The sequence below is a fragment of the Symphodus melops genome, assembly GCF_947650265.1.
Source record: "Symphodus melops genome assembly, chromosome: 7".
In the NCBI taxonomy this organism is placed as follows: Eukaryota; Metazoa; Chordata; class Actinopteri; order Labriformes; family Labridae; genus Symphodus; species Symphodus melops.
Window position 1 is genome coordinate 24,311,991 of NC_136697.1, and position 16,154 is coordinate 24,328,144.

Here is a 16,154-nt window from a genome sequence, read left to right on the forward strand (position 1 = left end):
ACACATCGCTGAAAGTCGGACACAAATGTTCCTTCAAGCTTCCTCTGACTCTTTAATCTCACTTCAACACTTCAGAGGAAGATATTTTTGTAGATTTGATGTTAATGTTCGCGCTCATGGATCCCTTTCGTCATAGTGCCTTGTGATGGCCATGGTGATTTGTAGGGCTCTAACTCCTTACATAGCAGTGGTCAGGCTTGTTCTTGCGGTGTTTCCCTGCCAGAGGGTGCAACCCTGGCCTTAAACTAAACAAACTACGTGACATGTTATTGTGTCAGAACCGGGCGTCATTGCCGCCTCCTTTCCTGGCCACTGTATACGAGGAGACTGAAAATGTTTACTGTGTTCCTCTCTGGCCTTCAGGAGTACTAGTAACAGTGAGTTTATTTGTTAGCCTTGTAAAGATAAATTGTCTGTGATTATTGAAAGGGGTAAAACTGTTGAACAAGCTCATCGGGCTTCGTTCCCTCCTTGCACCACTTTTGGTAATGTGCTAAATAAATAAACCCACACCTATGTACCTACCTCAGTATCCAAGTAGTCTATTCTCCTGACAGTCAAAGCTGTGGGTCACAAATCTGTAGGCTGTTGCTCAATCTGCAGAGAGCTAAAGGGAATCTCCCTGTGAATGGAGTAGGTGGGGACAGTTGGAAAGACAGTGAGAGATTAAGTATTTGAGAAGTATGAATCGAGTGCATCATGCAGATTTGCATCCAAATGTTCAGCTCCAACAAGCTTTTTTTTCTTCCCTTTTTCTTAGAATGAATTTATTGATAACTTTATATCACACCGTTTTTAAATGTACATGGCAACGTCAAAGACAGATATCAGAGCCCTTCTGACAGATCTATTACAGTCATTAGTGTCTTATTGTGACACTAGCAGTAATGTCAGGGGATCGCCATAGATTGTGGGATTTATATGAGGAGCGCAAATGTTTTCTTGAAGACACTTTCTGTACAAACAAAACAGCAGTTCTACGTACAGTCAGGGTCAAAGTTGGGCCAACGGTGGTTTTATATCCTTTGGGCTGCATGCTTTATGTATGAAAGGTACTGTATAAATAAAGCTGAGTTGAGATGTGGCATGGCAAAATCAAGAAACATGGCGATTTGCATTGAACAAAAAAGTGCAATAAAAACAACTCAAAAGACACACCTCGGTTTACCATGTGGTTTTATTGAAACACTTGATTATGTCTTCCTTTAACACTGATGTGGAGTAGCACAAAACACAGACAGTGGAGTATAAAAAGTTGAATATGACACTAACAACATTCAGGGGGGGAGAAAAAATATCCTTAAATATATTTTCTCTGAGTATTTATTACAGCAGTACAAAGCCAATGACCAAATCTCATATATATGAATATATATATATATATATATATATATATTGTTATTAACCAGTTTCTTGGTATTTGGAAAGGCCTGGAGTTTAAACACTACCAGATCAAGATTAAGTGCACTTTAAAGATTGATTTTAAAATGTTGCATATGAACATATATATTCTTGCCATTCATTGAAGCATGCATATGCACATACATATCAGATACATTTATCATGTAGCCCAGTAATTATTACCAACGCTGTACTGTTAACAGTCTCAGGGCTGTATAAAAAGGACAATTATCGAATCAGTCAACAACAACTTAGATAACTTTGATTGCCAATTTGAAATCTTCAAATGCGAGTCTTTTCTTGTTTCCTTTTTAACAGTTTTTCCCCAAATGTTTAATCTTCAGTGACGAAAACGAAATGTTTGACAATCTTTTTTATAGAAAACAGAAACAAAATACAGGTACAAAATATTCAAACATCACACAACGAGACGCCATTTTCTTTGTTTTTTCTTTGTACGTTAACAGACTATGTTCAATGGACTTTATAGGGCTGAGCTCGAGATCCTTTTTATAGCTTACTTACACACAGATCCATAACGCCTTATACATGATACAATCTTTTTATTCGAGTATTACAACAGCTAACAAGGTTATTACTGGAGAAATAAAGGTTTTATATCAGCATGTTACAGCAATCACATTCAGGTCTCTCAAAGCCAAGATACAAGTCTATCCAGGCCTCTGAGATTTACTCACTCCCACACATGAACAGAAAGCCTAATTTAAGGGAATATCAGTGTACGTGTAAACACAGCCATTAACTCAGCCTCTCCATCTCTTCTATCCCTGTGGGTCCTAAAGCTGGCAGTGCACTCCACACAAAATCTAATTTGGCACATCTGTAGAGGCAAAACAATCGAGTTCGAGGGCCTTCAAACATAAACCTTTTTGGTTTGACTACTTAGAATGGACAGCTGAACTTGCCATGTTTACTGCCTCCAAAGCATCATCTCTAACTACCTCTAGTACGTCCTGGATCAATTACTGCACAAGTACTTTGGACAATTTTAGGTCTGCATTAAACTCTTTGGAAATTTCAAACTGCAAATTTAATTTACGCTATTTACATTTTCAAATAAACTCGTTGGGGTATAACTCCAACTGTCTGTAATGGGATTGTAGCGATGCAAAAGTTTTAAACCGAGGTATGATACGAGTAAAAATGTAACAATATATATTCCTGTTTGATAAAGTTTCGTTGCTCTAATCGATTGATCATTAAAATAACAGATTGTGTTGTTCTGAAACAAGTTGAATCAAAAAGTACTGAAGTATCAAACATACTGTCAACGTCAGTCCGCTGCGATTACTCCCCAAAACTTACTCCAGCTTTTGTGACAGTCATCGAACGAACAGAGAGGACCTGTCTGCTTTAAAGTACTTTACTGTGTTTAATAGCACTTTGAGAACCTTTACAAACATGCCAAATTAAATCTTATCTGGGAGCTGACTGCAGGTCTGACAACCTCTGTCTTCACTCAGGCGCTGACAAACACCAGGCGGGTGGAGTAGATCAGATCCACCAGGTAGAGGATGAAGTTAACCGCGGTGAGCACGGCCACCGTCAAGCACTTATCCCATGAGCATAGACCAACTGCGCTGCTGCAGTGGTACGGCCTTTGTTTTGATCCGCCATTCTTGGGATCGAAATTAAAGATGGGCCAGATGATGGTCGCAGACAGATATAGGACGACTGCCAGCAGGGCGTAGGCAGACAGGAAACGAGCAAATGGGAAAGGAAGGCAGCCGGTGCATTCGCCGATGCAGAGCAGGATGATCGCCGCTGACAAGATGAAGCAGATGCAGTAGACGGACATGCAGTACTTGAGTGCTTCGTGACGGTCGTACAACACAGGGTCGCTGATGAAGACGAAGATGATGCAGGCCACAAAGGTCTCGCAGACTTTCAACAGGCCGGGGGCTGTGGCCATGTAGCCCGCCACCTCTCCTGGGCGTGCCTTGCTCATGCTCACCTCGCTCATGTAGGCGATGGTGGCCAGGCAGGAGAAGACGGTCGCCACGATGCGGTAGTCACGGATTTCACTTTGGCCTCCGGGGCCTTTGAGGAAATAGAGGGGGAAGATGATGGAGGCGGACAGACAGAGCAGGGCGGCATAACAGGCGAAGGTGATGGGAAAGTTCTTCCAGGAAACAGGCGCTTTGGTCTGAAGGCCGAACAGTTCCACCAGGAGGACGAGCAGAGTACCAGCGAAGCTGAAGGCCCAGCAGAAGATGCACCAGTCACCGGTGCCGTGGGTGAGTCTGGCACCGTGAACTGCCACGGAGAAGGCCACGCAGGAGAAGATCATGGCTGCCAACCGTGTCCATAGGAGGGGGCTGGATTGGAAGACTATGGCCATGATGGGAGATTGAGTAGTCAAGGAGAAGAAGGTTCCTGTAGCGTGTGAGTCACTTCTTGTTTGGGAGTCACCCTCAGATTTTCACCATCTGCTGCTCAAAGAAGGCAGAGAAGAAAACTGCAAGAAAAAAAAAGACACGGACATGAATTTGTAAACGTAGTTCTTATGTAATAGTTCTGACCTTTAGATTAAGTACAACCTATGACCACATGAGGGCAACAGCTTGTAAGTTCGCTCAAAGTGTCTCTAAACTCCCACTTGAGATTTCTGAAAATGCACAATGTTGTTATTGTGCTGCCATGAATAGTTGAAGAAATGAGTCAAACCTTGAAAATACAATTACAACAGGAATAAAGACTGCACTGTGGAAACACGCATTGCAGCACATTTAGATCTGGTCAAATCAGCTGGTGAACACGCCGCCTTTTTTTTTTTTTTTTTTTGGGGGAGTTTCTTCTTCGCGTTAAACTTTAGACAGCTTTCCCAACAGCATTCCTGTCCAGAGCAGACTGCTTTCACCCTCACATTCCCCGATGGTCATGCCTTTGGTGAGAGGCGTGGCGCAGCAACCTCCAGCGACCCCACAGTGCGCCTGTCATCATGCTATAAACATGACCCTCTTTACTTGTCCCACTCCCACTCCCAGAGACTTCATTTAGACTGCATACTAATGTTAGCGCTTAAAACATGGCTCTGAGGGAGGTAATGCCACATAACTCAGGGAAATGTTCAGCCCGACTTAAATATCTATTTGTGTCTCGTTTATTCAGGAGCATTTTATTGTTAAAAGGAAAAAGACACAATGCTCTCAGAGGATTTTAAGATAACAGAAACTTCCCATTAAGAGGACAATAAAACATGTCATATCATAGGGCTGGTTATCACAATAAAAAATTTAATATCAGTAAATATCAATGTCAAATTATTATTTACTTCAAATTGAAAGGCAGATTTTTGCTCCTCAGTGAAAGTTGAAGATGTTTAATTGTGGTTGGCACAGTCTTTATTGTCAGAACCTTTTAAACTCTACTTGAACAGAGGAATATTTCACAGTCATAAGCACAGAGCACGTTGCTGAAATAACACATTGCGATAATTATGATTTTATAGTCCTGGCCTATCGTATTTTTTCATATTGTGTGGAATCATATCGTTCTCACAAGTCGAGAAGAGTTGCCTCTTATGCACGAAAACTTCATAAGTTTGCTAACTCTGGCTAAGATACTGGATATGTCAGAATTATTAAGGCTGTAGCAACAACACACCTGGCGCTGTTGGTTTGAGGCAGAATGTGTTTATTGCTTAAACATTAAATATGATCTTTTGTATTTCATCGTTTACCAAGTGAAGATTAAAATCTGAAAACATAAGGACAGGATTTTACTGATAACTGACATTTATTATGATTTTTTTTTTTCTTCATTATTTGACCATATGTTCGAGCTCGAGTTTGAACACACTCAGTGCTGCTCATTTTTTTCTTAACAACTAACTTCTCTCTTGAACTTTGTGGCTGATGGGACAACATGGAGTCACACTCAACTCCATTGTTCTTGTTACCATATCCGATAACTTTAGTGCATGAAGTGTTTTCAACAAGACTTATTTGCATTGACTCGAGACCAGGTGTGAAATGTCTGCAAACAGCTGTAACTATTGCAAGTAAATGAAGGGTTTTCCCCGCTCATGCAAAAGACTCAAACCCCAACGGGTTGTGCAACTATGTATTTTCATTCTCTTTATTAATATGTGAGTATTGAATGTTGATGCATAATGATGAATGTATGAAATGTTGATCCTGAGGGGAGCGTCTGATATTTTTGCTGAACTTTCTCAGACAGCATTTCCGGGGCTCCACAAACTTTTCACAGTTCATGAACACTATGACCGAGCCGGCTGTCTTCTCCTCGCCCACTTGGCTCTTCCAGCGCTGCGCTCTCAGTTTATATCAGGAGACAGTTGTAAACAAGGAGCAAAGGCCTGTTTACATTAGTTCCATTAGAGACCTATAAAACACAGGCTGGGGAGGGGAGAGGCTGAGCTGGTGGTGAGGAATGAGTGGAAAGGAAAGTGCAAAAAGAGACAGAAATGGAAAAATTGAACCCTGAATCCCCTGCAGGACAACTCCTATGAGGTCACCGGGGAGTGGATGGGAGGGAGTGAAAATAGAGGGAGGAACATGGGGGAAGCCCTGTGCTTCGGCTGCACAGGGACACAAAGTTTAAACACGGTGATGGAGTGGAATAGCAGAGAAATGAGTCACCAGCGGGCCCCCTTTCTTTCACCACTCCTCCTTTCTCTCCCCCTTCCTCCCTTAATTCTTGTAAGATTTTCCAACTTGCTGATGTGTTCCAGATGTGCGGCAGTCTGGCTGCTGCCGAAACAACTGCTAACTTTGTCACATCAGCCAAGTTCTTTCCTTTCCTTTTTCCTTTCCTTCCCTCCTCATAGTCTCATTTGATGGTTACTCACTCTCTTTTCCATCAGTTATCCTCCTTCTCCCTCCTTCCCTTCTTCTCTCAGCTCAGTACTCCCACTCCAGCTTTAAAGTCAGGGTACCAATTATGTATGTAAACCACTCAAAATAAACGTATGCCGAGGGTCGTAATGGAAAAATCAATCGCGCCACTCCTGCTGCATTTACTTTTTGCTGCTCATGGAATCGAGTCAGGAAAGAAATTTGAGAGGAAAATGGCCGTGGAATGGAGAAAGAAACAGGAGTAGAGTTTGGAAAATGTGCCCTTTTTCACAGCTCAGCATGGAAAACAAGGCAGGACCAAATAAAGAGGGGAAGAGGTGTTGAAAATAGGTCTCAGGCTTCAGGATGGCAGCAGGACAGCAAACAGGATGTAACAATATCATGCTTCTCTGCACGTTCACTTTTCATGCAACAGGAGGTTGTCCTGTACATGTACACGCACACGCACACACACACACACACACACACACACACACACACACACACACACACACACACACACACACACACATATGCTTAAACTGAGACACACACACATCTCAGGAAACAAATGTTTCTCTCAGGCACTGGGGTCATATGCGCTGCTTGTTTGGTTGTCATGACAGAACATCCCTAACTTGATTTTAGCTTTAATCCACTTACAGGGGATCGTTGGGTTGAAGCACAGGAGGAGCTCTGTTATCGAACCATCTCAGTGTGTGTGTGTGTGTGTGTGTGTGAGAGAGAGACAGATTTATGGTTGTAGATTTCCTGCCATTTTCATTAAAAAAAAAAAAAGCTAAATGTTAACATTTGAACTATTAAAAACAAAACAAGTTCCCAACAATTTCCAGCAGAATAACTTTTTTTGGCAGACTGGTAAACACTCTGAAGACACTTAAAAGATAACTCAAGAAACGCACCTCATGTTTTTATCTATCTATCTATCTATCTATCTATCTATCTATCTATCTATCTATCTATCTATCTATCTATCTATTAACAGACTTTCTCCTTACTTTTCAAAGTTTTTTCCCCCTTCAGAATCTGACTCAGTTTCTTCAATACGACTTCAGCTTGTTTACAAAACTTTCAGAAAACTCGAAAAGAGAGCCACAGCAGTGTGTTTGGGCTCCCTCTGAGGTTCATTCATTGACAGTGAAGGTGGGTGTGCCTGCCGCACCCAGCTCACACCACACACCACATACTGTACGCCACACTGCAGACTATACTAAACACAAACTGACACAGAACAATTCTTGAGGAAAGTTGCATACTCATTTTAGGAGTGGACTAATGCTTAGCTATAATATTAAAAAAGAAAAAAAAAAACATCCAATAAAATATATTTTTTGTGAAAAAGTCCTCTAACATGCAGACAAGTACAACTCAAGGGCTGCTGAGTATTATTACATTCATCCTATGAAGCATGCAGGTAAGCAAGATGCAACAAGTTGCAGCATAAGTATTTTCTAGGCACACATTCCCATCATCACTCTCATACTGTCTCCTTATTCTAAAAAATAAAACCCATTACATAAAAATTGCTTACCTGCTTGTTTCTTAGCTGCAGATAGTCTCTGTTCTCCTGACCAGTGGTGTATTGTAACTCCTCAGCTCAATGACTCGCAGCTCAGAGTAGCAGCTCCCCGCCCAGCAAACCAAATAAGGAGTCAAATGTCTGCACCGTTATTCACATCTGCTGAGGCTCTCCTCCTTTTTCTGCTCCTCCAGGCTGCTGGACACACCCGGAGTGTAGTGCAGCTTAAGTTCACTCCCTCTGAACATTATTGTCATAATTTGTATTTTAAATGTTCATGTCCTGTGCAGCATAGAAACAATTAACATAGCCTTTACATGTATTTTAAGTAACCTATATCGTGGTTGTAACATATAAACGTTAAAATAGGACTATTTTTAGAAAAAAAATCCAATCCATTATAACCAAATATGTTGCATGTTGGTACCAGGACGTTGGTCCTATGTGTCAACAAAACAAAACAAAAAAAAGGTTTTCAAAACACCATTCACTTCATTAAAACATAATGACGACAGGATAGAAAATGTGTTGAAAATGTATCTCCCCCCCCCCCAAAATAAATAAAAATAAATCCATGTCAATACTTAAATCCATATCGCCTCGCCTTATGTTTTGTTTAAGTAGTCTGTTTTATTTACAACAAATCGTAAAGCAATAATTTGAATCTAAATGTTGCTGATTATGTCGCGAAAATCCCCTCACGTTCAACGTGACTAACAAACAATGTCGTCATCTTTGTTTCAAGCCCCTCCTCCTCCGGGGTTACCATGGTTACCATCGACACGGACCGCGATACAGTGAAAAGCTTGTCTGACTGAATCATCTGAATCATCACACCATCAAATATTTGTACACTTCCCCTAGCAACTGTTACCATGACAAAAGTTCACTTTAGTAGGCTATAATTTGTTGAAGCCAAGTGGAGAAATCTCAAATAAATGTTCTGTATATATATCTTACCACTGCTTTTAAAAACAATAACAGGTAATCTATTTAAAAATAATAATATTTCATTTTATTACTGTTGGTATAGGGAAGGTACCAGCTTTGCCACTTAAAGATCATTATTAGCTGAGGCTCAAGTGTGTGTGTGTGTGTGTGTGTGTGTGTGTGTGTGTGTGTGTGTGTGTGTGTGTGTGTATTTATTCCCAGAGCAACACTGCACACACAGCTATGTGTTAACTCTGTGCAATAGTAAATTCAAGATTCAATATTACTTTATTTAGTCCCGAAGGAAAATTTCCTTGGACGTACAGGCTGCTGCATAACACATAATATGACAGAATAGAAAAATAGAGTAAGACAGTGCATAGCATACATGGGCTGACATATGTTTGTAAATGAAAAATCTGTGGCATAATCTATGTGCTACAGGAACACTTACAGTTACAGGCTCTACTGCAAATGTACAATTTACATCAGTATCACATAACTATGTTCAATACTCCAGCACTTTACCCTCTACAGCAGCTTTCAGCACTTTATCCCTGATGGTCACTTTATGGTTTGTTTTGAACAACATCACAGAGCCATTTTTAATGCTTTCTCTCACTAATGTACTATACATGTTGTCGACTGGTCATTGCTTGTTTGTCTTTTCACCTAAATGTGTATTTGTGTGTACCACCAACCTACCAAGGGACTACAGATGAAAATTAGCATTTGGCTACAATCTGGTATATTTATATGTTTATGTTCATTAATGTGCACTGTCCCTATTTAAAATACATAGATACAAATACATAAATAAAGATTTGAATGTTAAATCTTGAATTACTATTTGAAAAGTAAAAACTATAATAAATAATACAGTAATAGACCTAAATAGCATAAAAAGATAATAGTTGAAACAAATATATTGCTCTACAGAACATGTAGCAGCATTTCTGGATTTACTATGAAACCATGCACGGGTAAAACCACATTTGTTAAGATCATATCTAATGTTTTTTAGTGGTGTACAGTTCCGCTGTTAAAATCAGTAAAGCAAATGTATTTACTTATCTCCCATCCTCTGGAACTCAAAAAAAACATTAGAGACTCCCCCACACTCACTTCCTCGAAGAAATCATTACAAACTCACCTCTTCAACACTTCTTAACAACCACTGACTCTCATCCTCCTCCATTTACATGACTTCTCTTCTGTGTTGCTCTCATGGTTTTTAATTAGTTTTTGATGTTTCCTGTCAAAGCGTATACATCTGTTTATTATTATTATTATCTGTTATGGGGTGCCAAGCCTATACACCAAAAATATTAATATTGAAAGTTTAGTAGGCCTGATAATCTACATTTTAAGGGCCTCTGTCAATCGTGGCCCTTCAAATAACCCCAGTTTTTCAGTAGCTCAGTCTGTAGAGCCATAGGGTTGGTAATCAGTGGGTCGCTGGTTCAAGTCCTGGCATGAAAATTGGTCTGGTAGGGAAGTGGACCTCTCCAGCTACCAGAGATGCCAGTCTCCCTGCCGAAGAGCACTCAGGAGCACCTCATGCATGAGTGTGCCTATGTGTCTGTTCATGTCCATTAAACAGAGTGTATGCTAAACTGAAATCTATTATTGTTTTTCACCTTCACACAATCACACAAAACACAATTTCAAATAGTATGAAGACAAGAATATATTTTAAAACGTTTAATATACTTTGACAATTAATTAATAATGAAATTGAGGCATTTAAGAAAAACAGCTCAAACTTGTAACCTGAAGTCATCAGGTTTTTTTTATTTATTTATTTTTTAATCTACCACCAGATGTCGCCAGATTTCAAATCAAGACGAGACTAGAGGCGTGACGTAATTGTTTGTGCGACGATATTAAAACCGGAAACGTCAGTTTTCGGGGACTACAGTATTGGTGCTTGGAGGAGTACAGAGGGTAACATCATGGCGTCGGGAGCAGCAGAGCAGTCCACCGGACACGATGCAGAATTGGACGAGTTATTGGACAGTAAGGGGATGACAACACGGGTTACATGCTTTGCTCCTTGGACGGGTTGTTTCCGGTCGTTTTTTAAAACGAGGCTGCGGTTCGGCGCAGGGAGGTCACGTGGGTTTGTTTGTTGGGACCTCGGGTTCGGGTTCGGGTCTCAGATATATCGACAAGCAGCTCTGGCCTGTCAAACCAGACACCAAAACCAACTTAAGTGATAAATAAGTGCATGGTTGCTATGCCAACGCTTTGCATTAGACGTGATGCTATATAACCTTGAAATGTTGCATCTAGATTGAATGAAAACCTGATCATTTAACATGGTGGCTAAGTTGTTAATGAAAGTATTGTTTTTGCAGCAAGACTGGTTTTTTTTGCCCAACCCAATTTTCACAGCACCAATTCATAACAAGTGTTTTTTATTATTATTATCTAGTCACTTCACAAAAAGCAGGTGAAATACCTTTTACTGTTTGTCATATTGTCTTTAAAGAATAATCATGGATCCATCATGAGCACTCAGCAACATTTAGTAAAGTCACAGTGTCATGTTGAACAGCCATCAGCTGAAACTGTGTTTGTCTTGAATAGAAGGAGAAGCAGGAAATATGATGGGGACAAACTGAACAACAGCTCATATCTATGTTTAAAATGAATTTGTGACCAGCATAACATGGAATATGATGCATGAGCAGTTTAAAACAAGACCGTGTTCACTGTTTAACTGTTTTGCTCGATTTTTGAATCCAAATACGTGGAGGATGCTGAATCTTCAGAGAGTAACCGTTCTCATGTGCTCCGTGTGTCACAGGTGCCTTGGATGACTTTGAGAAGACATCGGCCCCTCCGGCCCCAGAACCTGCAGCTGCTTCCTCCTCAGCCAGCAGTGGTGCAGAAAAGGTGTGTGTGTGTGTGTGTGTGTGTGTGTGTGTGTGTGTGTGTGTGTGTGTGTGTGTGTGTGTGTGTCTGTGTGTGTGTCTGTGTGTGTGTCTGTGTGTGTGTCTGTGTGTGTGTGTGTGTGGTGCTGTTTCAGTGTCCACAACTTGTTTTGTCACAAATTGAAATGAGACTGCAAATTGACCGCCTCAAATCTCGTTAGAACTGCACGGTGTGTTTTGGGGGTAAAAAATAAACTCAAAGATGGAAAAAGGATTAGCTTGTACATTTTTATGCATTGAATGAAAACATCTTTAAGTTGCATTTGATTTGAAGGACTCTGTGACACTGTGATAAGAAGGTGCTTTACGTGTGTGTGTGTTTTCCATTCTACGTAGCCACCCTTGCTTGAAGATTGCAGACTCTTCGAGACTCTCTTCGAGGGTGAAATGGCTTCACAAGCCAAGGAGGAGTGGGAGAAGGCCATGACTGAGCTGGCTCATGAGGAGCCAGAACTACTGCAGCACTTTCATAAATTGTCCGAGGCTGCAGGAAAAGTTGGTAAGGCATTATTTGTGATTTTGAAACAGATTGGGCCCCCTCCTCCTGGACTTATCCCCTCCAGAAGGTTATGCCCCCTTTTCAGGACTTGGCATGAATGTTTACTGCTGGTACCTACTCTGCAAGCTACCAGAGAACATTACATTTGTTGTTATTGTTGAGCCTATAATGAAGCAAGCTAGCAGAAACTAACCAGCGGGGTTTGGCGCCTGATTGTCAAACAGAATGCAGGCCAACTCTGTTATCATGGGTGAATGCCAAACCGAGGTTCACCCTCGATTTAGAACAAGCTTTTTATCCATGACAGAGCGCAGGGGAGTCATTGTTTGGAGTAAATACTCCCGGTTCCCCAATCAGAAACGACCCAAGTCGACCAAAACATCAAAATCCAGGCAGAGGACAGAGCAGACAGTCACCATCACACGTGTGGAGGCACAGAAGTGTTGACTGAGCGCTGCTACGTTTGTATAAAAATGTGTTTTATCTTTAAAACGTACCTGTGTGTTTTGTACAGGCACTGACACCGCCTCCCAACAAGAATTCACCTCCTGTCTTAAAGACACCCTGCGTGGTTTGGCCAAAAATGCAGACAACCTGCAGGTGGGTAAAGTCTGACTTTAAGCAGCGTTATGAAAATGTGATTTGAAAAGGTTCACTAACCGTCCTGTTCTTCTCCAGTCCTCAGGACTGGCTGGAGACGACCTCGTCAAAGCCCTTGAAGGCCTGGGATTGGACGAGGGCGGGGAAAGAGGGGGTGATGATGGAAACATCCTGCCCATCATGCAGTCCATCATGCAGAATCTCCTCTCTAAGGAAGTGCTTTATCCGTCTCTCAAAGAGATCACTGCCAAGGTTTGTGGCTGTTTTTACTCGGCCTCACTCTGTGTCTTCAGTTTCACTCCATCATGTCCCTCCCTGTTTTAGTACCCAGAATGGTTGGATGCCAACAAACCAAGCCTGAGCCCAGAGGACTACCAGCGCTATGAGAAGCAGGCCAAAATCATGGGAGAGATCTGCAAGCTCTTTGAGAAGGAGGACGAGGGGGCAGAGGACAAAGAGAGCACCTTCGAGAACATCATGGACCTGATGCAAAAGGTCGACACACTCTGCATTTCATTCTCATGTTTTTTCAGCAAGTTTGAAATCAAAGTCACTGTGACGGGAATAAAAGCAATCGTTACAGCCACGGATTCAATCTTCCATTATAAAGATAAAACCCACTAAAAAGCTGTTAGATTGTCAGTGTATAGCACAGCGCACAACGATGGACTATTTACTTTTTGGTGTTAAAAAATGTTTTTTTTACTTACAGCTGCAAGACCTGGGCCAACCACCCAAAGAGCTGGCAGGTGACGCGGTGAGTTCTCCACATCTTTCAGACAATCAAATCAGCGTCTGTGTAGAGGGAACATAGACGCTGTTCTGCTCTGGCAGGTTTTAATGACTTAAATACATAAAATATAAAATTAAATTATAAAATATAAATTAAATACTTAAAGGTGCAGGAATAAAGCCGGCTCAGTTCTTACAGTGAATCAGTAAAGTCCTGGATCATGATGGCTTCATGCAAACCTTTCAACATTACTGGCAAAGCACTACAATAATGTAGAGATATTGCAGGTCTGAATGTAGTTTTTTCCACTCTTGCTTTTCTGAAAGAAAAAAAAAGAGAGAGAGGAAAAAAAAAAAAAAGAAACTTTCAGGACTCCCTGTCCCTGAAATTTTCCAAAATTCAGTGATGTCCCTCAAAGCGGGGCGTTTTTGACAGGACAATGGCTGTCAGGAGGTTAGATATGACATGAAGAGACCAAGACATTCAAGATGGAAGACAGCAGAGTCATGGGGAAATTTTTACAAGGGGTCAGACAGGGATGAGTCTGGGTATAGTCAGGGTCACTGTTATTCTTTCACTGCATCTTTTGATTGTTAACAAATGTATATTCTATCTTTGTACGCACTTTGATTTGTCCCTACCCTAAATTAATTATGACCACATCCTCCCTCCTTCCTTCTCTCCACCAGCCTCCTGGCTTTAACTTCGACATGGAGTCCCTCAACCTCCCAGGAGGCCCTGGGGCGGGGGCGGCAGAGCAGTGCTCCGTCATGTGAGGAGGTATTGGTGCAGTCCATCTGAAGCACTGAAGCCAGAGGGTCACTCTGTGTGGGCGTCAGCAACAGTCAGGCAGCAAAGAAAAGAGAAAGAGAAGCAAATATCAGACAGGTGTGACCAGACCGTCGACACTGTTCTCCCTCGAGCAGAAGGTGTGTGTGTGTGTGCGCGTGTGTGCGTGTGTGTGTGTGAGTGCATTAACAACAGAAGGGGGACGGAAAAACACCAACAGAAACCACACATGCAAACACAAACTCTTCTGTCTAAAGTTTCACTGACCTCACAACTGTAAAGATTTTAACATCTCTGAGTTAGTTTGTCAACGGTTGTTTAGCGATTTAGCTTAATAATTTTAGCATCATTCCTTTACTCAAGCGCAGCAGAACGCTGTGTTTCAACTGTTTAGCCTCATGGTAAAATCTATCACACCACGTCACGGGTATAAACAGTGCCTTTACAAAAAATGACTTTGAAGTTCCTATTTTAGGTCTCACTACAGGGAAAGAGTTTTGCTTCAATTCAGCTTAGAATTTAAGGTCATAGATTTGAAACCACATTTGCAATATCATCCCCGATGTACATGAACTTGGTGACGGTTCTTTGGTTCTTCATTGACTGCACGCCTCTGTTTGTATAGGAGTTGTATGAACTGTTAAGCACTTATTAACATGAAAGGATAATGGAAATAACTGAGTGTACATGTGTTAATTATTTAAATAATTGAAAAGACTAAAGAGGATTGAACACCTCATAAAAGGTTCTCCACATCTTCTCTAATCCAGCCGACTAATTTGGCAAGAAACCAAGACCTGTTCCCCTTATCTAGTCTCCCCAGGTATAGATTTAACGTGATTGCAATGATGATATCTGGATCGCCCTTGCTGTGGTTACATTGATCATTACAGTGTACAATTACTGTGCAAAGTGCTTCCCTTGTGATTCCCTGTGTTTTAAAATGTGCAGAGTGATGTTTTCTTTTGTGCGTGGGTCCCTGCTCTGAAAGAAAAACACTTCCGAGGTATTCATGAGCTGTTTACCTCTTGATAACATGGAACGTGAATTCTGTCCTCCTCCATTTAAAAAAGTACATCATGTTCTTTCCAGAAAAAGGTGGGGTGAGCTCAGTCTGATGTTAGCACGTTTCGCCGCCGGTTTGTTTACTCTGGCGCCCACTTTTCACCAGCTGCTAACGCCAGTGGACAGTTTTCACTGCAGAGACCATAGAGAGAGAGAGAGGTCTCTCGAATTCACTCGACCATCAGCTCATCAATAACTGTACGATAAAAGGTAGCTGTGAAAGGATTCAGTCAGCTGTGCACTGAAGAGAGTCCAGATATACATGAAACACGCTGCTGTGGAGCTCCAGAAAGGCCGGTGGTCGTCACTGATGGGGAGGGAGGGTGCAATGTGTTCAACACTCAGGGCCAATGTAAACATGCCCAGAGCACCGTTAATGAAATGCAACCTGATATGTGACACTATTTTGTTTTGTAAATATATGAAATGAAATAAAGATATGATGCAATTTCTGTTTGTGTACGAAGAAGAAGGGAGTGATTTCACTTATTCACAAAGTCTCACATTAAAAAATGATTAAAGTTGTTTTATTGCAGATTTACTTGTAACATTCAAACGCCATGATAGGCTTAATATCAAAGGTTTCTGGCTTTAGGTTATATTTAAATAAAATAAAAATTAGCACATAACTGTACATATGAGAGAGTGCACGCCTGTCTTTCTTTGTTGGAGAACATACATTCTGTATTAGATCTTAAATCAACGTCCACTGACTTGAATTCCTGAAAAGTACTACTACTTTTACTAGTAAGTTTGTGTCCAGTTTGTTTTAATTATTCACGATCATCACTGATGAAAACGCAGTATATCGAAAGAAGACGAAGAAGAAGTTTATTTT

At 41.2% G+C, this 16,154-nt stretch overlaps 2 protein-coding genes across 2 annotated transcripts; one reads left to right on the forward strand and one right to left on the reverse strand.

Moving 5' to 3' along the window:
* Positions 1-1,159: 1,159 nt before the first annotated feature.
* myadmb (myeloid associated differentiation marker b) lies at positions 1,160-8,181 on the reverse strand. The gene is made up of 2 exons (XM_079347993.1): positions 7,774-8,181; positions 1,160-3,880 (listed from the first exon to the last, which is right to left on the reverse strand). Exon 2 carries the CDS (start codon positions 3,761-3,763, stop codon positions 2,882-2,884), a length of 882 nt encoding a protein of 293 aa, XP_079204119.1. The 5' UTR covers positions 3,764-3,880; positions 7,774-8,181; the 3' UTR covers positions 1,160-2,881.
* Positions 8,182-10,558: 2,377 nt separating this feature from the next.
* pex19 (peroxisomal biogenesis factor 19) lies at positions 10,559-15,768 on the forward strand. The gene is made up of 8 exons (XM_079348759.1): positions 10,559-10,710; positions 11,504-11,592; positions 11,967-12,129; positions 12,644-12,729; positions 12,808-12,981; positions 13,054-13,224; positions 13,442-13,486; positions 14,152-15,768. The coding sequence occupies exons 1-8, from the start codon at positions 10,647-10,649 to the stop codon at positions 14,236-14,238; spliced, it is 879 nt and encodes a 292-aa protein (XP_079204885.1). The 5' UTR covers positions 10,559-10,646; the 3' UTR covers positions 14,239-15,768.
* The last annotated feature ends 386 nt before the right edge of the window (positions 15,769-16,154 follow it).